The sequence below is a fragment of the Schistocerca americana genome, chromosome 11, assembly GCF_021461395.2.
Source record: "Schistocerca americana isolate TAMUIC-IGC-003095 chromosome 11, iqSchAmer2.1, whole genome shotgun sequence".
NCBI lineage: Eukaryota > Metazoa > Arthropoda > Insecta > Orthoptera > Acrididae > Schistocerca > Schistocerca americana.
Window position 1 is genome coordinate 116,109,133 of NC_060129.1, and position 27,068 is coordinate 116,136,200.

The following is a 27,068-nucleotide window of genomic DNA, read 5'->3' on the forward strand; positions in this document are numbered from 1 at the left end:
TTAAAGTTTCGAGAACATACCTTCACCGAAGAGTCAAGCAGTATATTGCTCCCTCCTACGTATATTTCGCGAAGAGACCATGAGGACAAAATCAGAGAGATTAGAGCCCACACAGAAGCGTACCGACAATCCTTCTTTCGACAAATAATACAAGACTGGAATAGAAGGGAGAACCGATAGAGGTACTCAGGGTACCCTCTGCCACACACCATCAGGTGGCTTGCGGAGTATGGATGTAGATGTAGATGTAGATGTAGATGTAGAAGGTCTGAGACAACATTCAGAAGGATCCTCAGGTACCGTCATTGAGATATTCCACAAGCACAACAATAGCGCTCAAAATCTAGGAAACTGTCATGGTGCACAGCTAATAACCCTGTTTCAGTGTCAAACACTCATGAAAAATACAGTGGGAGAAGACATCAGTAGCCAAGAAATATCTATCCAAGAACTCTTCCATGCAGATACAAGGATTCCATCCACCCAAACATGAATGGAAGATTGTGAACCAGGTTCAAACCGAACAAGGCAGAAGTGGTTATGGACTGCATGATCAAGATGGGCTGATTCTGCAAATTGTAGCTGTGGTGTGCTCTTACAATCACTCCACCATATCATTGCTAACTGACGTTTTTGAATGTACAAAGGACATCTACCACACACCGGATGAAACAATGAAATGCACTGGGAAACTAGATCTAGAGGTGTAACATTGTATGAGCTTGAGATTGAGCAAAAATGTTTTTAACTGCATTTTTTTCATCAAATAACTTAAACTGCTTAGGATTCACAGACAACTTAGAGTTACTAGCTAGTAATATAGACGCAGCCAGAAATCCAAAATATAACACAAAAATAAGACTCCAGATATAATTTGATGAACAAGATGACAGTAACAGACCTACACTCATTACATAACAGTAAAAAAACAAAAAAAGTGAAACTAGTGTAAAAGTTTAAATACTTGGGAGAAATTTTAACATACACTTTGAACAAAAAGAACTTGCTTGGCAAGAAAGAGCTAGTAAAATTATAAAGGCTCAAAAACCAGCATGGTGCACAACCAAAAAAGATGTCTAACAATCAAAACAGAATGAAAACATTACTACATGGTGGTTCAGCCAAAGGTAGCATACGAAGTGAAACACTTTCTCGTCACCCAGAGAAAAAAAAAATGATGAAATCCTAAAAAGGAAGAGAGAACAACAGCTAGAACATATATAAATTAAAAAAAATGTATCAAAAAGGACAGTGGAGGAGCGTGCCAAATGAAGTAGTATAAAGGGAACCTGTTCAGACGCTACACGAAAGGCTAAGGATTTCTTTCGTAGGCCACATCATTAGGTCACAAAAATTATAGACAAACTCTGTAATATGAAACAAGTATGATGGATCGAGCAAATTAAATCAGGAAACTGATAAACCAGAAAATAAGACGTAAACCGAAAAAAGACAAACAAAACACAGTAAGAAGTGCATTTACAGATGACGAAACATACAAAAGATCATAACAAATGAAAAGATATTCAGAAGGAATGAAACACACAATTATCGAAGAACATGATTGGCAAATTGATGATTGTAGTGGTCTAATGAGGCCATAAAAGTAAAATAAATATCTACAGTATAGGTGTTTCTTTCAGCTAGTATCAGTCTCTTCATTTTTATCATGGCATGGTATGGATAAGTCCAATTTGTTATTTTTGTATGCAAAATTCTAACAAATCGTTATAGATTTGCTTCTGAAGTAAGGACTGCATACATTATCAACTATCTGTGTGATGCTGTCTCATCCTGAAACCAACTAGGTCCTACTAGCTTTTTTTTATTTACATTTTTTAATTACAATACAGAATAAACACTTTATAATTTGAGTTAATGTAACAAGTACACAAAAATATTAAATTATTTTATACTAACTCAAATTAATCTCTGCAACGTACTTTTTTTATTGTGTTATCTTTGAGTCAGTGTCAAGAGCTTTTTGATGGGACGTGTTCCTACAAGTTACTTATGAGTACAAGTTCAGCAAGAACCTGTGTAAGGTGTCATCGATCAGCCAGGATGTTGAAGTGTTGTAATACATGAACAGTTTATATTGTGGGAGGTAATATGAACAGACGGTAAAGTGAAAAAGCAAAAGAAATGCTATTCCAGTTGTTTCAGTTAATAATACCTCTTCCAGATGAATACTGTGATGTTAAGAGGCGAAAGCAGGAATTCACAAAGAATCTGTGAATAAAATAGAAAATTCAACTCTCAGTATTAATGAATTTACTAAGAGAAAGTATATATGCTTTCTTTGATAATACTACAGATGGGGAATTGTTTTGACCGGCTAGTGCATAGTACTTTTATACCCATAAATGAATTGTTTACACTGAAAATGGAGCATTAATATTCATAAAGCAATCTCTAAAACAAATACGTTTAGTAACTGTGGAATGAATTCCTCCACCATACCCCTCCCTTATACAATCAAGACCATGACAGTGGGACCAGCACATTCAACTACAGCATGGTGAGAGAATGCAGAACTATCAGAATAAAATTTTGGAAAGTTTCTCGCGTGCATTAACTGTGCAAAAATTTTTGAACCCACGGCCTATACAGACTGCTACTATCATGGAACATTTCTCCCCAGTCACTGTTATTGTACTGGCTACTCTTTGTGTTTTACTGTTCCTGTGAACACATACCAATAAAACAAATATCACACTAGAAAATCCAGAATGGAATGTAACAATACAATGAAAAGGATAGCTGCTACTCACCATAAAGCAGAGATGCTGAGTCACAGAAAGGCACAACAAAAAGACTGTTAGAAAGTTAGCTTTCGGCCAACAAGGCCTTTGTAAAAAATAGATAACATACACACATGCACACACAACTCAGAGGCTGCCTCCAGCTGCCAGACACTGTGGTCGTGTGTGTGAGCTGCGTTTGCATGTGTGTATTTATGTTGTCTATTTTTTACAAAGGCCTTTTTCACTAAAGGCTAACTTTCCGACAGTCTTTTTGTTCTGCCTTTCTGCAACTCAGCATCTCCACTTTATAGTGAGTAGCGACTATCCTTTTCATTATATTGTTACAAATGTCGCACCAGGCTAATTTGGGACTGCTCTATCAAACGGGCATACAAAATCCCACTTTAAAAATAATTTTATTTCTAATGGGGAATAAACTGCTGCTTTGTCCGCCCCAGTAGCTGAGTGGCCAGCACGACAGAATGACAATTCTAAGGGCCCGGGTTCGATTCCCAGCTGGGTCGGAGATTTTCGTCACGCAGCGACTTGGTGTTGTGTTGTCATAATCATCATCATTCCATCCCCATCGACGCGCAGGTCGCCGAAGTGACGTAAAATAGAAAGACTTGCACCTGGCAAACAGTCTACTCGACAGGAGGCCCTAGTCACATGACATTTTTTTAAACTGATGCTTTCAGTCAATATTGGTGGTTACATGAAAGACTTGATGAGCAGAACTTGTTTGTACTGAATCCAGCTACAAAATGAAATGAATTGGCAAATATTTGCCAAAACACCAGTGAAAATTGGCTCTTAGGAGGGTCACCAAGTATATTGCAGGAATTACAAATACACTACATGATCCAAAGTATCCGGACATCCCCAAAAACATACGTTTTTCATATTAGGTACACTGTGCTGCCAGAAACTGTCAGGTGTTCCATATCAGCGACCTCAGTAGTCACTGACATCGTGAGAGAGCAGAATGGGGCACTCTGCAGATCCCATGGAATTTGAATGTGGTCAGGTGATTGGGTGTCACTTGTGTCACACATCTGTATGTGATATTTCCACACTCCTAAACATCCCTAGCTCCACTGTTTCCAATGTGACAGAGAAGTGGAAACATCAAGGGACACGTACAGCACAAAAGCGTACAGGCCGACCTCGTCCGTTGACTGACAGAGATTGCCGACAGTTGAAGAGGGTCGTAATGTGTGATAGGCAGACATCTATCCACACCGTCACACAGGAATTCCAAACTGTATCAGGATCCACTGCAAGTACTATGACAGTTAGGCGGAAGGTGAGAAAACTTGGATTTCATGGTCAAGCGGCTGCACATAAGCCGCACATCGCACCGGTAAATCCCAAATAACGCCTCGCTTGGTGTAAGGAGCGTAAACATTGGACGACTGAACAGTCGAGAAACGTCTGGTGTGACGAATCATGGTACACAAGGTAGTGATCCGATGGCGGGGTGTGGGTACGACGAATGTCCGGTGAACGTCATCTGTCACCGTGTGTAATGCCAACAGTAAAATTTGGAGGTGGTGGTGTTATGGTGTGGTTGTGTTTTGCATGGAGAGGGCTTGCACCCCTTGTTGTTTTCATAGCACTATCACAGCACAGGCCTACATTGATGTTTTAAGCACTTTCTTGCTTCCCACTGTTGAAGAGCAATTCAGTGATGGCAATTGCATCTTTCAACATTATCGAGCACCTGTTCGTAATGCACGGCCTGTGGCAGAGTGGTTACAGGACAATAACGTCCCTGTAATGTACTGGCCTGCACAGAGTCCTGACCCGAATCCTATGAACACCTTTGAGATGTTTTGGAATGCTGACTTAGTGCCAGGCCTCACTGACCGACATCGATACCTCTCCTCAGTGCAGCACTGCATGAAGAATGGGCTGCCATTCCCCAAGAAACCCTCCAGCACCTGATTGAACGTATGCCTGCAAGAGAGGAAGCTGTCATCAAGGCTAAGGGTGAGCCAACACCTTATTGAATTCCAGCATTACCAAAGGAGGATGCCACGAAATTTTAAGTCATTTTTAGCCAAGTGTCCGGATACTTTTTATTACATAGTGTATCTCAAAACAAAAAGTTCTTAGTTAAACAATTAAGTCTCTTATTTATTTCTAGATCCACTGGAAATACTTAACAGAAGTAGATGAATGATGTTTGGACTGAAATTATAATAAAAATTTTGCTGTAAAATATTAGCAATAATTATTCTTATCCACAAGATAAGCAGTATATTTTCTTTGCAGAAACAAGACACCATAACTGAAAATATGTACAAATATAGCTCATTGTTATTGCTTGCGACACATTTCTCAATGTTGGAGGGCAGTTCTTGATTCAAAGCTTCAGTTTCTGGCAACAGTCAGCATTTCACAAGACGTTCTTTTTAGCTAGAAATGAACTGTCTCACTTGGGAGTTGCAGATGTGTATGAAGATTTATTTTGGTAGCAACTGACAGCTCCCAGCACTGCTCGAATAATCAATCCTCCCAGATTTACTTGCTGCATCTCCCCCCCCCCCCCCACCCCCCCTCCCCCATAGACAGAAGCATCAACTGCAGGCAAACAACCTGATAGAGCTTTTGACACTCCAGTCATGAGTATTTCATTATTTTGTAGTTATGTGGAATGACGCCTTTTTTTTAGCTGCTCTTTCTTTCTACAGGACTGAAAATTCATCATTCCAGTGGCAACAGCAGAGATGTTATTAATGTTTGTCACTTTTGGGGAGCACAAACACGTTACACGAACTGAGTGAGAAAAGTTTGCTGATTTTTCCACTTAACTGTGTAGTAATGAAGCATTCAAGTTAAGTATGGCTTATTATAGCATTGTCCGGAAAATCATCGAACTAAATACAAAACCGTGATCCAAATCTTTGTCAGCTCTTAAAACAACAGCAATGAATCCACCATCCAAAGGTGACCACAAGAGCCAGTAAACATCACAAGACCAACCTCCTTTTGCCGCCGTACAACAGCGGAGAACTCGGTGTACGCGATCTTGGGGTTGAGCTCGCAATGCATCAGGGTCGCACCCTCGTAGTCCTTGATGTAGCCCTGGTACTGCGCCCGGTTCATCTTTATGTCCTTACTGAAGCCTTGCTTCTTAAAGTATCCTGCGAAAAAATGTGAGCTTTAAACAATAATGTAAAAACATATAGCTGACAAGGAATGTGACACAATCAGTTACAATTCATGAGGGAGTCATCAAGAATATTGAGGTACAAAGTTAAAAATATGATCATTAGCTTTTTTCATTCCAACTTGATACATGTTTAGAACAAGGATTAATTACTTTATCAAATAATCACCACACATATCTTTATACAAGGCTTCAAAAAGATTCAACCAATTTTGCAAGACCATATCCTCTACATTAATGAAAACAGAAACTTGGGGTGAATTTTAACTAATTCCAAGGTTTACAATGTTTAATATTCAAAGGAGCTGCACAAATTTACACCTTTTACATGCATGAACATAGAACCTCAGGGTTCTTTTTACAATTACCTTTAGTACCACACTTGCCCTTAATACGAGGGTTATTCCAAAAGTAAGGTCCGGTTATAAAAAAAAAATCAAAACTAAAATGTTTTTTCAAAACAATTGTTTTATTTACATTCCTTACATCTTTATCTATTTTTCTACATAACTTCCATACTTATTTAAACATTTGTCACATCGTTCAACAAGCTTTTGAATGCCCATGTTATAGAAATCGGCCGCCTGTGACGATAACCAGTCCTTAACTGCTTCTTTCACTTCATCATCTGTGTCGAAGCGCTTGCCGCCGAGAAACTCCTTTAAGTAACGGAATAGGTGGAAATCACTTGGCGCCAGGTCCGGACTGTAAGGAGGATGGTCCATCTGTTCCCATCCAAATTTCTTGATCAGAGCTTGCGTTTCATTTGCAGTGTGGGGTCTGGCATTGTCATGCAACAACAAGATTCCAGACGACAAAAGACCACGTCGCTTATTCTGGATTGCACGTCGAAGTTTAGTCAGGGTAGCGCAGTAGGCGGCTTTATTAATCGTTGTTCCTCTCTCCATAAAGTCGACTAACAATACTCCACGTCTATCCCAGAACACAGTCGCCATAACCTTACGTGTTGAGATTGTCTGCTTTGCCTTGACCTTGACTGGCGATGACGTGTGACGCCATTGCATTGACTGACGTTTAGACTCTGGAGTGATGTGAGAAACCCATGTCTCATCCCCTGTGACAACATTGTCTAAAAGACTGTCACCTTCCTTATGATATCGCTCCAAAAAATCAAGAGCAAAAGCCATTCTTTTCATTCGTTGGGGCTCAGTAAGCAGCCTGGGAACCCAACGGGCACACAATTTGTGGAACTTCAAATGTTCAGACACAATTCTGTACAAAGTTGTTCTACTCACATTCGGAAAATGCATGTCTACGTCTGTAATAGTGAAACGGCGATCTTCACGAATTTTTTTGTCAACCGCATTGACCAAATCGTCTGAAATCACTGATGGTCGGCCACACCGTGGTTCATCGTGCACATTATCCCGTCCTTCATTAAAAGCTCGCACCCACTTGCGCACTTTACTGTCGCTCATTATGTTAGGACCGTACACTTCAGTAATCTGCCGATGGATTTCCGCCGCTGAATTGTTTCTTGCAGACAAAAACCGTATCACTGCCCTTACTTCACAATTGGCGGGCTGATCAATTGTCTTAAACATTGTAAAGTGACACTGTGAACTACACTCAGCAACAGTAACAAAGTGAATGGCGGCGTTTGACGCGCAAGGCTTGCCGGGAGTCGGCGCGCATGCGTGTTTTGTCATTGGCGCCAAATTTCAATAGTTACGGCGAATCGGACCTTACTTTTGGAATAACCCTCGTAAATGTTCAATGTGCCCTCCATCGGGCACATGACAGACAGTTGACAAGTACCATCATACCATCTCATACTTTTGTGAATGTGTCTGGAATGCTACAGTCACTGCTGTTGCTATGCAGTGTTACAGTACACCCAACATTGTTGGAAGAGGTGGCACAAATGCAGAATCTTCCAAAAAACACTTTCTGTGAGCGCAACAGATGTCTGAGACCAAATTTTCTATGCATGGAGGAATGCCAAAGAAATCTGTCCAAATGAGAATGTGCTGATGACTGTGGGAGGGAACCCGATCATGAATCTGAACTATTAGTTCGTGATGGTCGTAACATGCCAGAACTGCACACTGTACAGATCCATTGCTGAAACAACTCATTGTTTAGAAAAGCTCTCACATACAAGAGCCAGTGTGGTGGTGCTCTGCCCTGATGAAAAATGAAATTTTCAGTTTGTTCTTGCAATTGTGCCATAATCAGGTACATGATTCTTGTAACTGTCTTTTATGCAAAGCACAAATGGCACAACACACACGGAGCTTCAGAGTGTCTCCCTTATAGTCAAATATGGTGTGGGGCATTTGTGTTCATCATATCCTTGTGTTGTGTCAGTCCACTTTTCCACTTACATGGAACTTGGCCTCATTACTGGACACTAAATGTGAAAGGAAATTTTATTTTCCATTTTCACATCCAGAACAAATTCACAAAACTCTATATGTTCTATATCACCACCAAAGAGGGCTTGTACCCATTGAATCCTGTACGGCTTGAAACACAAACATCACCGCTAAAGGCACCGGACAGACATGTGAAGAATTGGTAACTCTTGGCCAGCACGATGAGTAAACTTAAGTGGACTGTGTGCAAAACTTTTTAAAATGTGTTCTACACCCTGAACAAGTACACAGATAAGTGACACTGCCAGATAAACAACCAGTGTATTGGACCTCAATAAAAATCACACTGCCCAGTTGTAACTGAATAATTTATAGCATGCTCACTCCAGTTTCATGTAAATACACATGTATTCTTCATCATCAGTTACAAATTTTTTGGCAGGAATTCTTGAGTCATACAATTAATATTATTTTCATGCTCTGCACTCTGATGAATGTAGTGCAAAGCTGCAATTTAAGTCACTTGTGTAAACATCCATAAAAATGTAATTGAAAGCAATCACTACATTCTTCTTTTTCAACTATAAAGAATGCTGAAGCCATTATTCTGCACCCCTGATATTCCATGGAGATCTCAGTATGGTAGGGTACACTTCACTCCAATATCGCTTGAAAAGAGTGATATTGTAGGATGTAATTTAAGAATTTCAATATCTGTTGATTAAATAATCTCAACTCATAATCTGGTTCCCCCCACAAAATTTCCCCCTGGACATTATCTGCTTTTACTGTATCCTGCTTGCTATTGCTATTCACTTATTGTAACCCCCACCCCTCCAATGATCTACATCTACATATATACTCCACAAGCTACAATATGGTGTGTGGTGGAGGGTACCTTGTACTACTGCTAAACATTCCCTTCATGTTCCACTTGTAAATGGAGTTAGGAAAAAATGACTATCTATAAAATTCTTATGAGCCCTATTTCTCTTGCCTTGTCTTCGTGGTCCCTACGTCAGATGTATGTTCGTGGCTTTACAATCATTGTACAGCCTGATGCAAAAGTCAGTTCTCTAAACTTTATCAGTAGTGGTTTGCAAAAATAATGTCTACTTCCCTTCATTTGAGTTCACGGAACATTTTCATAATACTGACATGTTGATTGAACTTACCAGCAGCAAATCTACCTCTGAATTTCTTAATCGTGTTCCTTTAATCTGACCTGGTGGGGATCCCACAAACTTAAGCAGTACTCAGGAATGGTGTTCTGTACATCATCTCCTTTGTACAAGAGCTACAGTTTCCTAAAACTCTCACAATAAATCAACATCAACCATTCACCTTCCACTTTGCAGTGTTATGACTAGATAACAAGTTTGTTTGTGTGGCCATCCTCTGCAGCAAGCATATAAATACTTGTTTTGTAAATAAAACTACCTATTCCTGCTGCTGCTTAATTTATCTATCCCATATGCATTTCGCCTTATCTTGTTCTAAGGCATCATCAGTGGAATGATTTGCTGATCTGCATTTCCTCACATCTTGTCTGGAGGTCGCATTATCACTTTCATTACTGCCGTACAAGCACAACTTTGCGTTCTGACCTTCTTCACACTGTTCACCACGTTTCTCATTCTTTTCTGTGGTATGCTATTGTTCTTTTGCCACTCGATATAACTACACTCCTGGAAATGGAAAAAAGAACACATTGACACCGGTGTGTCAGACCCACCATACTTGCTCCGGACACTGCGAGAGGGCTGTACAAGCAATGATCACACGCACGGCACAGCGGACACACCAGGAACCGCGGTGTTGGCCGTCGAATGGCGCTAGCTGCGCAGCATTTGTGCACCGCCACCGTCAGTGTCAGTCAGCCAGTTTGCCGTGGCATACGGAGCTCCATCGCAGTCTTTAACACTGGTAGCATGCCGCGACAGCGTGGACGTGAACCGTATGTGCAGTTGACGGACTTTGAGCGAGGGCGTATAGTGGGCATGCGGGAGGCCGGGTGGACGTACCGCCGAATTGCTCAACACGTGGGGCGTGAGGTCTCCACAGTACATCGATGTTGTCGCCAGTGGTCGGCGGAAGGTGCACGTGCCCGTCGACCTGGGACCGGACCACAGCGACGCACGGATGCACGCCAAGACCGTAGGATCCTACGCAGTGCCGTAGGGGACCGCACCGCCACTTCCCAGCAAATTAGGGACACTGTTGCTCCTGGGGTATCGGCGAGGACCATTCGCAACCGTCTCCATGAAGCTGGGCTACGGTCCCGCACACCGTTAGGCCGTCTTCCGCTCACGCCCCAACATCGTGCAGCCCGCCTCCAGTGGTGTCGCGACAGGTGTGAATGGAGGGACGAATGGAGACGTGTCGTCTTCAGCGATGAGAGTCGCTTCTGTCTTGGTGCCAATGATGGTCGTATGCGTGTTTGGCGCCGTGCAGGTGAGCGCCACAATCAGGACTGCATACGACCGAGGCACACAGGGCCAACACCCGGCATCATGGTGTGGGGAGCGATCTCCTACACTGGCCGTACACCACTGGTGATCGTCGAGGGGACACTGAATAGGGCACGGTACATCCAAACCGTCATCGAACCCATCGTTCTACCATTCCTAGACCGGCAAGGGAACTTGCTGTTCCAACAGGACAATGCACGTCCGCATGTATCCCGTGCCACCCAACGTGCTCTAGAAGGTGTAAGTCAACTACCCTGGCCAGCAAGTTCTCCGGATCTGTCCCCCATTGAGCATGTTTGGGACTGGATGAAGCGTCGTCTCACGCGGTCTGCACGTCCAGCACGAACGCTGGTCCAACTGAGGCGCCAGGTGGAAATGGCATGGCAAGCCGTTCCACAGGACTACATCCAGCATCTCTACGATCGTCTCCATGGGAGAATAGCAGCCTGCATTGTTGCGAAAGGTGGATATACACTGTACTAGTGCCGACATTGTGCATGCTCTGTTGCCTGTGTCTATGTGCCTGTGGTTCTGTCAGTGTGATCATGTGATGTATCTGACCCCAGGAATGTGTCAATAAAGTTTCCCCTTCCTGGGACAATGAATTCACGGTGTTCTTATTTCAATTTCCAGGAGTGTATTTTTCCAGACACTACTTTTCACAACATAAATATTGCCATCATAATCTGCATGATTCCCCCATACAACAGCCAAGGTCAGCCATGTACTGGCTCCAAACACAGCAGAAACATCACACGTGAACTGCATTCTCAGTGCACGGAAGACATTTCGACCACCAATAAGCTGCTGCTTATTGAATTGCCCAGCAAGGTCAATGTCTATTGCCTTCAAAGACTTGTACACAGAAACACTGTGCCACCAACGATGACGACCATTGCAGACGTACATTCACTTGTGTTAACGTACCTCTGAATGCCTCTGTGACGTGGTTATCGACACCGTTGGCGGTGCAGTGTTTCTGTGTACAAGTCTTTGAAGGCAACAGACACTGACCTCGCTGGGCAATTCAATAAGCAGCAGCTTATTGGTGGTCGAAATGTCTTCCGTGCACTGAGAATGCAGTTCACGTGTGATGTTTCTGTTGTGTTTGGAGGCAATACATGGCTGACCTTGGCTGTTGTAAGGGAGAATCCTACAGATTATGGTGGCCTTGAAGCTTTTCCTGATGCAAACGTATTGGCTTGGAAGACTTGGAGTACAGCTGAGACTACAGGTCTACTAGCAAAGGTTCCCTACGGTACCTTTACGTTGTGAAAAGCAGTGTACGGCGAAATAGTTACATCATGTGGCAAAAGAAGAATAGCACACCACAAAAAAGAATGAGAAACATGGTGACCAGTGTGAAGGAGGTCAGAACACAAAGTTGTGTGGCAGTAATAAAAGTGGTAATGCGACCTCCAGATCAGATGTGAGGAAACGGAGATCAGCAAATCATCTGACTGTTGATGCCTTAGAATACGATAAGGCAAAATGCGTATGGGATAAATAAATCAAGTAGCAGCAGGAAACGGCAGTTTTATTTACAAAACAAGTATTTATGCCTAGCTATTTAATAGGCATGATTTTGTTAAACAGTGCACCACTACCCCAATAATACTGCATTCAAACATTACACCATTGTTTTTCCCACTCATAAGTTCTTGCACCTTCAGAGCAAGCTGCCATTAATCACACCACATGGAAAGTCTATCCAAGTCATCCTGTATCCTTCTACAGCCACTCCACAGCAACACTGCCCTGCACGCATCAATAGCAAGCAGTCGGAGACTTCTGCTTACCATATCCACCTCACTGTTTATGTATAAAAAGAACAAGAGTGGTCCTATCACACTTTCCTGGGGCACTCCTCACGATGCCTTTGCCTCTGGCAAACACTCACCCTCCAGAATAATGTACTGGGTTCTTCAAGCCACTCACGTTTGTGAGAAGCTATTCCAAAAGCTCGGACCTCTGTTAACAGTGCGCAGTGAGGCATTGCGTCAAAAGCGTTCTGAAAATCTAGGCGTATGGAATGTTTCTGTTGCCCTTAATCCCAACTGGATACCTGTGTGTGTTTGAGGTAAAAAGTTAGTATCATAGCAAATACCTCAAAACACTTTTCAGCACAAGCCGATCATCGATGATCAGACAGAGTGCTTTTTTGCCGGCCGCTTGTGGCTGAGTGGTTCTAGGCGCTTCAGTCTGGAACCGCGCGAACACTACGGTCGCAGGTTCGAATCCTGCCTCGGGCATGGGTGTGTGTGATGTCCTTAGGTTAGTTAGGTTTAAGTAGTTCTAAGTTCTAGAGGACTGATGACCTGAGATGTTAAGTCCCATAGTGCTCAGAGCCATTTGAACCATTTTTGAACAGAGTGCTTTTAGACACTGTGCAGCAATTTAATACTACATTGCTACTTGTACCGATACTTACCAATCGCAAACTCGTCAGCAAAAGTGAGGAAGTGCAGGATTCCGAGGCCAGTGTGGTAGTCCTTGAGGTGGTTCATGAGGTGCGTGCCGTAGCCCTTGACCTGCTCGTTGCTGGTGACGGCGCAAAACACGATCTCCGTGAAGCCCTGTGCGGGGAACATGCGGAAGCAGATGCCGCCGATGGGCCGGTTGTCCTTGATCAGAGCCAGCGTCTTGTGCTTGCTGCAGAACAGAGCAGCTCAGTGTATGTTGCCAAACAACAGGTTGGAACATGCGGCGTATTGTCCTGATTGACCTTAAATTATATAATTACGAGGGACATTCAGTAAGTAATATCACACATTTTTTAAAAAAGCCAATAATATACATAGCCAATAATACACTCCTGGAAATTGAAATAAGAACACCGTGAATTTATTGTCCCAGGAAGAGGAAACTTTATTGACACATTCCTGGGGTCAGATACATCACATGATCACACTGACAGAACCACAGGCACATAGACACAGGCAACAGAGCATGCACAATGTCGGCACTAGTACAGTGTATATCCACCTTTCGCAGCAATGCAGGCTGCTATTCTCCCATGGAGACGATCGTAGAGATGCTGGATGTAGTCCTGTGGAACGGCTTGCCATGCCATTTCCACCTGGCGCCTCAGTTGGACCAGCGTTCGTGCTGGACGTGCAGACCGCGTGAGACGACGCTTCATCCAGTCCCAAACATGCTCAATGGGGGACAGATCCGGAGATCTTGCTGGCCAGGGTAGTTGACTTACACCTTCTAGAGCACGTTGGGTGGCACGGGATACATGCGGACGTGCATTGTCCTGTTGGAACAGCAAGTTCCCTTGCCGGTCTAGGAATGGTAGAACGATGGGTTCGATGACGGTTTGGATGTACCGTGCACTATTCAGTGTCCCCTCGACGATCACCAGTGGTGTACGGCCAGTGTAGGAGATCGCTCCCCACACCATGATGCCGGGTGTTGGCCCTGTGTGCCTTGGTCGTATGCAGTCCTGATTGTGGCGCTCACCTGCACGGCGCCAAACACGCATACGACCATCATTGGCACCAAGGCAGAAGCGACTCTCATCGCTGAAGACGACACGTCTCCATTCGTCCCTCCATTCACACCTATCGCGACACCACTGGAGGCGGGCTGCACGATGTTGGGGCGTGAGCGGAAGACGGCCTAACGGTGTGCGGGACCGTAGCCCAGCTTCATGGAGACGGTTGCGAATGGTCCTCGCCGATACCCCAGGAGCAACAGTGTCCCTAATTTGCTGGGAAGTGGCGGTGCGGTCCCCTACGGCACTGCGTAGGATCCTACGGTCTTGGCGTGCATCCGTGCGTCGCTGCGGTCCGGTCCCAGGTCGACGGGCACGTGCACCTTCCGCCGACCACTGGCGACAACATCGATGTACTGTGGAGACCTCACGCCCCACGTGTTGAGCAATTCGGCGGTACGTCCACCCGGCCTCCCGCATGCCCACTATACGCCCTCGCTCAAAGTCCGTCAACTGCACATACGGTTCACGTCCACGCTGTCGCGGCATGCTACCAGTGTTAAAGACTGCGATGGAGCTCCGTATGCCACGGCAAACTGGCTGACACTGACGGCGGCGGTGCACAAATGCTGCGCAGCTAGTGCCATTCGACGGCCAACACCGCGGTTCCTGGTGTGTCTGCTGTGCCGTGCGTGTGATCATTGCTTGTACAGCCCTCTCGCAGTGTCCGGAGCAAGTATGGTGGGTCTGACACACCGGTTTCAATGTGTTCTTTTTTCCATTTCCAGGAGTGTAAGTCTGAGAACCCGGGAACACATCATCAAATTGGGTTGGACATCATTGTCTCATCCACCCTACAGTCCAGACCTGGCACCCTCGGACTTCCATCTCTTTGGGCTGCTTAATTGTTATCTATGGAGAACACTTTCAAGATGATGAGAGTCTCAGTCATGCATTGAAAACATGGCTACGCCTATAGTACAAGAGCTTTTACCAGCAGCGAATACATGCTCTTCCACAATGTTGCCATACGGCCATAGGACGTGATTGAGACTGCATAGAAAAATAGGATGTAAACAACACATGTTGATGTATATTATCACCAAAATTCTGGCTCTTAACAATAAATATGCCCTGAGAAGAAAATGTGGGGCATTACTTATTCAACAACCCTCGTATACCTATTATATTAAAATACAGAGAGCAAAAGGTTATTTACAATTTGTAAAGAAACCAGACTGCAGTCATATGAGTCAAAGGACATGAAAGGGAAGCAGTGGTTGGGAAGGGAGTGAGGCAGGGTTGTAGCCTATCCCTGATGTTATTCAATCTGTACAGTGAGCAAGCAGTAAAGGAAACTGAGAAAATGTTTGGAATATGTATTAAAGTTCAGAGAGATAAAATAAAAACTTTGAAGTTTGCTGATAACATTGTAATTTTGTCAAAGATAGCAATTAAGTTATAAGATTTGGGTAGCAGAATAACTGGCAGAATATAACATGCAGGCCAGCAATTGTGAGAAAAGGAGTTGTGAAAAAGAGAAATTTGAACATAAATTTAAATGTGTTTAGTCTTTCCGGAGGTTTTTGTCTGGTTTTTAGCCTTCTAGGGAAATGAAACCTGGGAGATAAACAGTTCTGGCAAAACAGAATATAAGCTTTTGAAATGTTTTGTTCCAGAAGAACGCTGATGGGTCGATTGTGTAACTCATGAGGAGATGCTGAACTGAATTATGGAAAAGTAAACTTATGTCACAAACTGTACACTAGTCAACACATTTAAGCTATTTTCTGCAACTAGTTTCTAAGTACATAGACTTGTATTGTATTGCATTGTATGGAACTGGGGTCTAGAAACGACGCAGGCTTCGTCCCCGCTGTTGCCCTCAGTGGTTCACAACTCACAGCAGGCTACAGCAGTCCCACATCAGATGAGTGTAGACCCAAAGTTTGCATGGTAATTATGGTGTACACGTACGTGGAGATAGTGTTTGTGCAGCAATCACCGACATAGTGTAACAGAGGCAGAATAAGGGGAACCAGTCCACATTTGCCAAAGCAGATGGAAAACCACCTTAAAAACCATCCCACAGGCGGCCGGCACACCAGACCTTGGCACAAATCCACCGGGTGGATTCGTGCCAGGGACCGGTACGCCTTCCTGCCCGGGAAGCAGTCTGTTAAGACTGCACAGCTAACTGGGTGGACAAGTAGATAGATTTACTTGATTTTAAGGTACTAAATTCAGAGGTGAAACCAGTTTCTGAGATACAAAATAATAATAAAAAAAATTCAATTTTATTTTCACTATGTGCCAAACATTAACATAACCACAGTAAGGTGCACACAGCCCAAAATTTACTCAAAAATATTAAAACAGTCATAATATTAGTCAGAATGTCACATATATAATACCATCAATACAGTAATTATCATTACAAATGTTGATGTATTACATAGTTTTAAATCAATTTATTTGTGGAAATGGAATGAGTGTGCTTTACTTTTGTATGATGTCTCATCCATCTATTTAAACAAAAACAACCAGTAATTGATCGCAATCGAATGGTTCTAGTATCACTGATAGATATACTTCATGGTAAGGATCTCTTGGTGGAAGAGTTCACCAAGCTCATTGCTAACATTGTCCAGAATATGAAGGGGAAAATGAAGGTGCTTATGCAAAAATTGTAGTTTTAGTGACATTCTACACACATTTCTTGTAGTTGTATAATATAATTTCGTAGAAATCTCTTGAATAGTTTCTGAGAAAATAAAAGTTTTAAATTCCTTACAAGAGAAGTTATAATCCAAGGCCCTTAAAAGTAAACGTGCTGATTTCATGCAAGGCATGGTGCTAAATGTCTTTGCCATATAATCAAAATTGTGGATTTGGTCCATCTTTGTGGAGTATGTATGTACACTATGTGATCAAAAGTATCGAGACACCTGGCTGAAAATGACTTACAAGTTCGTCGCACCCTTCATTGGTAATGCTGGAATTCAATATGGAGTTAGCCCACCCTTACCCTTGATGACAGCTTCCACTCTCGCAGGCATACATTCAATCAGGTGCTGGAAGGTATCTTGGCGAATGGCAGATCATTCTTTACAGAGCACTGCACTGAGGAGAGGTGTTGATGTCGGTCGGCGAGGCCTGGCACAAAGTCGGTGTTCCAAAACATTCCAAAGATGTTCTATAGGATTCAGGTGCAGTACAGGGATGTTATTGTCATGTAACCACTCTGCCACAGGCCATGCATTATGAACAGGTGCTTGATCGTGTTGAAAGATGCAATCGCCATCCCCGAACTGCTCTTCAACAGTGGGAACCAACAAGGTGCTCTAAACATCAATGTAGGCCTGTGCTGTGATAGTGCCACGTAAAACAACAAGGGCAACAAGCCCCCTCCATGAAAAACACGACCACACCGTAACGTCACCACCTCCGAAGCTTACTGTTGGCACTACACACAATGACAGATGACATTCACCAGGCATTTGCCATGCTCACACCCTGCCATTGGAGGTTAGGTTAGTGGTGTTTAACGTCCCGTCGACAACGAGGTCGTTAGAGACGGAGCGCAAGCTCGGGTTAGGGAAGGATGGGGAAGGAAATCGGCCGTGCCCTTTCAAAGGAACCATCCCGGCATTTGCCTGAAACGATTTAGGGAAATCACGGAAAACCTAAATCAGGATGGCCGGAGACGGGATTGAACCGTCGTCCTCCCGAATGCGAGTCCAGTGTGCTAACCACTGCGCCACCTCGCTCCCTGCCATTGGATCGCCACATTGTGTACCGTGATTCGTCACTCCACACAATGTTTTTCCACTGTTCAATCATCCAATGTTTATGCTCCTTACTATAAGCGAGGCGTTATTTGGCATTTACCAGTGCGATGTGTGGCTTATGAGCAGCTGCTCGACTGTGAAATCCAAGTTTTCTCACCTCCTGTTGAACTGTCATAGTACTTGCAGTGGATCCTGATGGAGTCTGGAATTCCAGTGTGATGGTCTGGATAGATGTCTGCTTATTACACATTATGACCCTCTTCAACTGTCGGCGGTCTCTGTCAGTCAACAGACGAGGTCAGCCTGTATGCTTTTGGTGTGTGTGTGTGTGTGTGTGTGTGTGTGTGTGTGTGTGTGTGTGTGTGTGCGCGCGCCCCTTCACATTTTTACTTCAGTATCACATTGAAAACAGGGGACCTAGGGATGTTTAGGAGTGTGGAAATCTCACACAGAGATGTATGACCACTTTCGAAGTCCGTGAGATCCACGGAGCACCCCATTGTGGTCTCTCATGATGTCTAATGACTACAGACGTCGCTGATGTGGAGTACCTGGCAGTAGGTGGCAGCACAATGCACCTAATTTGAAAAACGTACGTTTTTGGGGGTGTCCGGATACATTTGATCACTTGTGTACTTTTTATGCTGAGAAAGAAGGAGAAGGTGGCAGTGGGAAAAAGAGACGGAAAAATAATAAATAGTCGATGATAGTAGACAGTGGTTGTGGTATAGAAACAGTGAAGGAGACAATGGCACTGTGGGAGAAAGACGGGGACAGAGTGGCAGTGGAACATAGTTGACAGTGACAGAACAGTGCTAGGAAAAGAGTGAAGGAGTTGGTGCCTGCTGGAGAGGAATAAAGAGATGGGGAAAGCAGAAGTGTGTGAGAGCAAATGGTAATGAGAGACAGAGTGTATGGCAATGACAATGAGGGAGAGAGATAGTGACAGTGAGGAGAGACAGCAGCAGTGGGAAGGGAAGGAATGAGACAGTAGCAGTAAGAGAGAGCAAGAGGGAGACATTGAGAGGAGACAGTAGAAGTAGTAGGACAGAACGAATGAGACTGTGGCTGTCAGACAAGGGAAGTAACAGCTAGAGAAACGCAAAGAGATAATGACAATGAGCTGGGCTGAATGAGTGAGTGAGTGAGTGAGAATAGGCAATTGAGAGTGGATGGGTACAAGTGACTTAGGGTGATGGATTAATGGGTGAGAGAGAGTTACAACTAGGGGAGCTTGTGGAAATAAGAGGAAAGTTGGTTGTACAAAAAAAAGTGTGAATATGTTCACACACCAAAATTCCGTGGAAAAATTTTAAAGGTGCTGAGGAAGGTACAATGAAGTATTTTTCAGTCAGAGTCCTTTGATAAACTGGAATATATTTTCCTTTTTTGTGATCCAATATGGACACTTTTCTGGTGGTTGCAATAATGACTGCAGTCCCCAACAATCTGTCTTTCCTTCTAATCCAATACGGTAAGTCTCCCCTGACCCGCGGTTCTGGGTGACTTTCCCAAGATCTACCTCTTTTCCTAGACCTCTCCAGTCCTTTTCCTTCACCCCTCTTCCCTCCTCTTCAACACTTCTGCCTTAAGAAGGAGCCCCTGGCTCCAAAAGCTTGCCAATTGCAACCGTCTTTTATGTGTATGTTCTGCCGCCGCTTGGTGAGTAAGTATTTTATATATCCAATTAAATAATTTTGTCAATAATTGATAATTTTTGTTCTTATAAAACAAGAGGAAAGAAACTATATGATCGCACAACAGATTTTAGAGGACATTGAACTTATTTTCAGAATTTAAAATAGCTTATTGTTAAAGAAAACACATGTTGTTGTTGTTGTGATCTTCAGTCCTGAGACTGGTTTGATGCAGCTCTCCATGCTACGCTATCCTGTGCAAGCTTTTTCATCTCCCAGTACCTACTGCAACCTACATCCTTCTGAATCTGCTTAGTGTATTCATCTCTTGGTCTCCCTCTACGATTTTTACCCTCCACGCTGCCCTCCAATACTAAATTGGTGATCCCTTGATGCCTCAGAACATGTCCTACCAACCGATCCCTTCTTCTGGTCAAGTTGCGCCACAAACTTCTCTTCTCCCCAATCCTATTCAATACTTCCTCATTAGTTATGTGATCTACCCATCTAATCTTCAGAATTCTTCTGTAGCACCATATTTCTTGTCCAAACTATTTATCGTCCACGTTTCACTTCCATACATTGCTACACTCCATACGAATACTTTCAGAAATGACTTCCTGACACTTAAATCAATACTGGATGTTAACAAATTTCTCTTCTTCAGAAACGCTTTCCTTGCCATTGCCAGCCTACATTTTATATCCTCTCTACTTCGATCATCATCAGTTATTTTGCTCCCCAAATAGCAAAACTCCTTTACTACTTTAAGTGCCTCATTTCCTAATCTAATTCCCTCAGCATCACCCGACTTAATTAGACTACATTCCATTATCCTTGTTTTGTTTTTGTTGATGTTCATCTTATATCCTCCTTTCAAGACACTGTCCATTCCATTCAACTGCTCTTCCAAGTCCTCTGCTGTCTCTGACAGAATTACAATGTCATTGTAATTGTAATTGAGCAAGCAGTAAAGGAAACAAAAGAAAAATTCGGAGTAGGTATTAAAATTCATGGAGAAAACACATATTTGTTATAAATTTATGTAAAATATGCATCAATATTGTTAATCCTAGTATTTCTAAACAAACTGAAAACTGTGGTACACTTTTCTTCATAAAATTGGAAACCATATCTCACACAATGGAAAATCCAGGCTGGAATAACAATATGGAAAGTAATAATTCCTATTCTGAATAGCATGCCACTTTCCTTGATGTTCACCTCATCCTCACTGAAGGTCTGCTACAGAGTTCTGAGCAAACAAAAGTACTTACATTCTGACAGCTGCCATCCTTTCTGTGTCAAACGTCCCCTCCCATACAGCCTCAGCATTTGAGGCTACCGTATCTGTTCGGTTGCACACTCTTTACAGCAGAACACCACCCCTTGCATCTCAGTCTTCACTGAACGTAATTACCCCACCAGCTGAGCTCAAAAGCAGATTTCTCAAGCCACCATATCCAATCCTGGTACTGCCGATTCCTCCAAGAAAACAACTCTGAATACACCTCGTCACTCTGTATTATACTGGTCTCGAGTGTATTAGTCTGCTACTTCATCAAGGGCATCACTTCCCAAAATCGAGCCCTGAAATGAGGTCCATTCTTCCTGACATTTTCCCACCGAACCTGGAATACCTTTTCATCACACTCCAAGTCTCCACAACATACTTGTCAGACCTTATGCTCCTTCTGTACCCATCTCCCTTCCCTATGGTTCCTACCCCTGCGACCGCTCCCACTGTAAGACTTACCATATGCACTCTCCTACCACCACCTATACAAGTCCTGTAACTGACAAAGTATATACTGTAAAAGGGCAAACGACCTGCAAAACGAGGCACGTTATACCAGCTGTTATGTAAACACTGTTTGGCCCTTCACATTGGCTTGACTACCGGTAAGTTTTCAGTTAGGAGGAACAGGAAGAGGGTTTATATTGGCAACACACAATACCCTGTTGCATAGCATGCTCTACAACATGGCAGTTGTGACCCGGTGTCTGTTTCACCACATGTGACATGTGGCATCTGGATTCTTCCCTCAGACAGCAGTTTCTCAGAGTTCTGCAGGTGGATGCTGGTGTTGCATGTCCTCGGTTCTCACCACCCATCTGGCCTTAATTTATGTTAATTTCTTCAGTTTAGCATTTCTTCATAGTGATGTTTTCTTTCTTCACTCCCTTTCAGTTTTCAGTAACTTTCATTTTCTGACATGTCTACTTTTCACTGCCCCCCCCCCCTCCCCCCCCCCTCTCTATCACACACAATGCAGTTAGCTTTTCTCTCTTATTTACTTGTGTATGATGTTTCGGCAGTAATCACTGTCTCACATATTACCCTATCTTTCACCTCTAAGCTTTTAGTTTTTCCAATCATGTCGAGTGCAGTCTCGAATACTCAGTCTTTGCTTCTCATTCTGGCTGGCAAGTCACCCCCGACTGGAGTTTTGGGTGACTTTTCGAAACAATCCCCACTTCCTAAACCTCTCTGGTCCTTTACTTGCATCCCTCTTTCTTCTACTTCAACCCTCCTGCAAGGAAGAGCAGCCAATGGCTCTGAAAGCTTGCAAATTTTCCTAACCTTTGTATGTGTGTGTTCTCCTGCTGTTGCTTGGTGAGTAGATTTTTTATCTATTCAGTTAAACAATATGGAAAGGGTACATAGCTAATCACCACACAAAGGCAGCAATGAGCAGCAGACAAGCACAATGAACAGATTGCGGTACATTTCAGCTTTTCGCCAAAAGGCCTTCATCTGAAATAGGAAACACACACACACACACACACACACACACACACACACATACAAGCAAACAAGCACAACTCACACACACATGACCATTGTCTCTGGTGGCTGTGGGCACACTTCCCACCATTACCAAGTTGATAATTGCTTGATAGCTCATGATATGTCTCACCAGTTTATCTCTTCTGGTAGAATAAAAATAATTCAGCAGCAAAGGTAACAACTCACTGAATAGAAGAGACATTGAGTCACAAAAACTTGATGGCTTTGGAATGATTCTTTCTTTGAGGAGAATTGATCTGAAAACCAGAAAGTTTTCAGTCTCACTTATACACCTGACAATGATATGGCACCTCTGCTATTTGGCAAATTGCTACCTTTGGTGCTAAATCATTTACGAGGGTGGTTTGAAAAGTTCTCAGAAGGAAGTAGAAAAAACGTATTTACCTCACTGAAACTTTTTTTATTTTTCAATGTAATCTCCTTGTAGATTAATTCACTTGGTCCAACGATGTTCCATTGCCCTGATCCCATCTCGAAAATGAGTTTCCTCCAGGCCTGCAAAATAATTGTCAACTCCGGCTATCAATTCTTTGTTTGAAGTGAATCTTCGTCCACCAAGAAAAATTTTCAGTTTTGGGAAGAGATGGAAGTCTGACGGAGCCATATCAGGCAAATAAGGTGGGTGTGGCAACAATTCGTGCCTTAGTTCGTGTAATTCTGCCACGGTGACAGCACATGTGTGCAGGCGCGCACTGTCTCGATGGAAGGTTACTTTCTTCCTTGCTAAACCTGGCCTTTTTCCGCATATATTTTGTTGCAATTTGTTCAGGAGCTTAGCATAGTATTCTCTAGTAATTGTTTGTCCAGTGTGGAGATAATCTACAAACAGAATCCGCTTCTCATCCCGGAACACTGAAGCCATGACCTTTCCCACCGAAGGAATTGTCTTTACTTTCTTTGGGGATGGAGAATCAGCATGTTTCCACTGCTTTGACTGTTGTTTGGTTTCTGGGCTATAGTAGTGCACCCAAGTTTCATCTGTGCTCACAAACCAGTGCAAAAGTCTTGTTCGTTTCTCCTAAAACGGACCAAACATTGTTCCGATATGTCCATTCTCGTGCATTTTTGATCCAGCATTAAGAGTCACAGCACCCATCTTGCAGATAATTTTTTCATTTCTAATTCTTCAGTTAAAATGTCATATACCCTTTCAGATGATATATGACAAGCGTGAGCAATTTCACACACTTTCAGCAGGTGATTCTCCGTGACCGTTTTGGGCACTTTTGCAATGATTTCTGGAGTAGTGACACATCTAGGCTGACCACTGCTCAGATAATCATTTAAGCTCTCCTGACCAAATTTAAATTCATTTGTCCACTTGGCAACAGTTGAATTTCAAGGAGCATAGTCTGTCAGCGTATTCTGGAAATTGGCATTAATGTCCTTTGCTTTCATACTTTTCTCTATGAAGTACTTAATCACTGCTCGAATCTCGATTTTTTCCATCTTCGCAAATCACTACGCGGGAACAACAACAGAGCCACATTATTGTCACAGCTCTCTTCCAAGAGCACTGATGTGGCATGTGTTTACAGGCAACAGACCAACGAATATCACGTGAACAACTCGCTGCACTAGTGCTGACCTTTGGTGGTGATTCAGAGAACTTTTCAAACCACCCTCGTACAATATATGACAATCATCATCATCATCTTGGACAGTTTCCAGCCACTGGCTGGGTCTGTCGGGAACACAAGCCTCTCCATCGTGTTCTGTCTTTCCACCATTCCCCCTCTTCCACCTTCGTCCAGTTCTCTCCTCTTCTCATCACACATTCCTTCACTCCCTTCACCCATCTATCTCTTGGTCTTCCTCTGGGCCTCTTCCCCTCCAGTTGCAGATCAAACATCCTCTTTGGAATTCTTCCCTCATCCATTCTCTTCATGTGTCCATACCACTGCAGTCTTGATTTTTCTATCCTGTCCTGTACTGGTTCCTCCTTTAGTCTTTCCCTCACATACACATTTCGCAATCTGTCTCGTCTTGTTACACCCAACCTGCTCCTCTGGAACTTCATTTCACTAGCCTGTATTCTACTTTTGTCGCTTTTGTGCATTACCCATGTCTCACTTCCGTATGTCAATATGGGGACAAAGTAGGTTCGGTATATAATTCCCTTGGATTTCTGTGGCACCTCCTTGCTCCAAATAAGCCCCCTAATGCATTTGTAGAACTGCCCTGCTTTTCTGCACCTTTCATTTATTTCCATTGCGTTTCCCCCCTTACTTTCAATCACGCTTCCCAGGTACTTGAAGTTCTCTACCACTTGTAGTTTTTCCCCTCCACAAGTTATATCCACATTCGGCCTATTCTTCTTCCTTGTTGTGACGATTATTTCACTTTTCTTTGCAAGAAATGCATTCCATATTGTGCTGCCGTTGCCTCCCATGTATCTAACTGCTCTTGCACCTCCTTCACGCAATTTCCCCATAACATCAGGTCATCGGCAAAATAATGTCATAATTTTATTTTTTCCCCAAATCAATTCAGTACCCCTTTGTCAGTTATGTGATCTACTTGTATCATCTTTGGCATTCTTCTGTAGCATTGCATTTCAAAATATCCTATTCTCATCCCGTGTGAACTGTCTACAATGCAGCAGATAGTTCTGCACGAGTACCACAGAGTTACCGGTTAGGTCGAATGCTCCTCTGGCAGTTCACAATGTTTTGTAGAGCACACGTTTAGACAGAGAGTTAGATACTCACGGATCAAAGACGAGCCTGGAGATGTACTCCTTGGGCATGCGCGGGAGCTGGTGGGAGAAGACGTTCTGCAGGCCGACCAGCCACAGCATCGTCGACTTGGAGACGGGCCGCATCAGCGAGTTGCCCACCACGTGGAAGCTGATGATGCCGCGCGCCTCCTCCAGCTTCGCCGTCTCGTCTCGGGGCGCATTCTCGGGAAAGACGGCCTGTGAAGTGTGACAAGTCCGTCAGTATTACTTTAGCCTTGCTGGATGTTGTGGAAATTTTAGTGGTCCACACTTCACTGTGAGTGGCAAAAATACACTGCCCAATAAAAAGCACCGGGACACTCCTACGTAATGTGGAATTGATCACTAGGCGTCACGCCAGCCGGACTCACTGGTAAAAAAAAAAACGAGGCGAGGAGTACCGTGTTGTCAATAGAAAAGCAGTAACTGCCTCCACAGTAGGACTGTTGATATTTTTAAAAAATATCAGGAATCCAATATATTGATGTTTAAATAAATGTAATCATCAGCTCTCATTATATTGAAAAAAAGTATAATTATATTGATATATCAGTGGAAAAAATATTGACATACCTGCCTATAAAAATGTCACCTGCACATTGTAAATACAGGGTGAGTCACGAGGTTTTCCCCCAGTTTCTGGACGATATTTCCTTTGGTTATTCGGAAAAAAAAAATGTAAATAAATCAGATCCATAATTAGGGTCCTAACTGAAAGAACTTGGGAAAATGGCAGAAAAAATGTTTACTGTAGGATTTCACTGTCAAAAACGAACATAATAATTAATTTAAAAATTTTGTAGCAGTCTCTTCCATTCAGAGTGAATTTAAAGCAAGTGCTCAAAATTTCTTCCTTGCATTCGAAGGCAAAGATTCACACGAGAGTGAACTGCGCGAGCAGCATTTTGTAATTGCACACGCTTGCTCCCTATTGGTGTTGCAGCATCGAAAATTCGTTGTAGCAGTTCTTCTTCTGTTTCCACCTTAACTTTGTACACAATGCCTTTCATCCATTCCCAGATGCATTAATCTAGGGATGTTAAATATGCGGATCTGGCAGGCCAGTTGGTAGGGCCCCCGCGACCTATCCATTGATGTGGGAATTGCTGATTAAGATAAGCTGTTACCACATGGCGGAAGTGTGCAGGTGCCCCGTTATGTTGGACGTACATGTGTCATCTTGTTTCCAGAGGAACATTGTCAAAGAAGATGTGGTAAGTCTTCTTGTAAAAAGTTAATGTACATCTGACCATTTAAATTTCCTGGGAGAATAAACGGCCCCAGTAACTGGTCACACACAACAGCACACCACACATTGACACTGAATCTGTGTTGAAACTGAGATACTAATGTGGCATGGGGATTTTCGTCTGCCCAGACATGCATGTTGTTGATGGCATCTCTTGTAAAGGTTGCCTCATCACCGAACATTATGAAGCTATAGAGTTGCCGATTTCCATTTAACCAGTTACAAAAGTGCAAACGGTTGGCACAATTGTGTGGTTCTAAATGGGGAACTTTCTGCACATGTAAAGGATACAGACCATTCTCATGAAGAATCCTACATACCTTAGATTGTGAAATGTTCAATCGGGTAGCTGGGCATCTTGTAGTTGAATAAGGACTGTGCTCTACTGAATTAAGAATGTTTCCCTCTTCCTGAATGTCACAATGTCTTTCGGAGCGAATACGAATACTGGGAAGAGTACCAGTTTCTAGTAATGTTCGATATGTTCCACTAAATGTTTTGGCACTAGGAATCCTTTAGTTAAGATACCGACGGTGGTATTCAGCAAGAGCAGCTTTTGCATTACCTTCACGGAAGTCCAAAATGTACACCATCTCTCCATACTCCTGTGATGAAAACTTGTATGGCATAACGAAGTGTACTGTACACAGGGGACAATAACAGTAAACAGTGACTGCACTACCAACAAC

At 43.2% G+C, this 27,068-nt stretch overlaps 1 protein-coding gene across 3 annotated transcripts in view; it reads right to left on the bottom strand.

Annotated features, from left to right (window-relative positions):
- LOC124553680 (histone acetyltransferase KAT2A) overlaps positions 1-27,068 on the bottom strand; it is a 327,182-nt gene that overhangs the window by 34,962 nt on the left and 265,152 nt on the right. For all 3 annotated transcript variants that reach the window (XM_047127565.1, XM_047127567.1, XM_047127566.1), the window contains 3 exons: positions 25,123-25,328; positions 13,164-13,384; positions 5,736-5,896 (listed from right to left, as the gene is read on the bottom strand). In XM_047127565.1, coding sequence (XP_046983521.1) covers positions 5,736-5,896; positions 13,164-13,384; positions 25,123-25,328 — 588 coding nt within the window. The remainder of the gene's footprint in view (positions 1-5,735; positions 5,897-13,163; positions 13,385-25,122; positions 25,329-27,068) is intronic.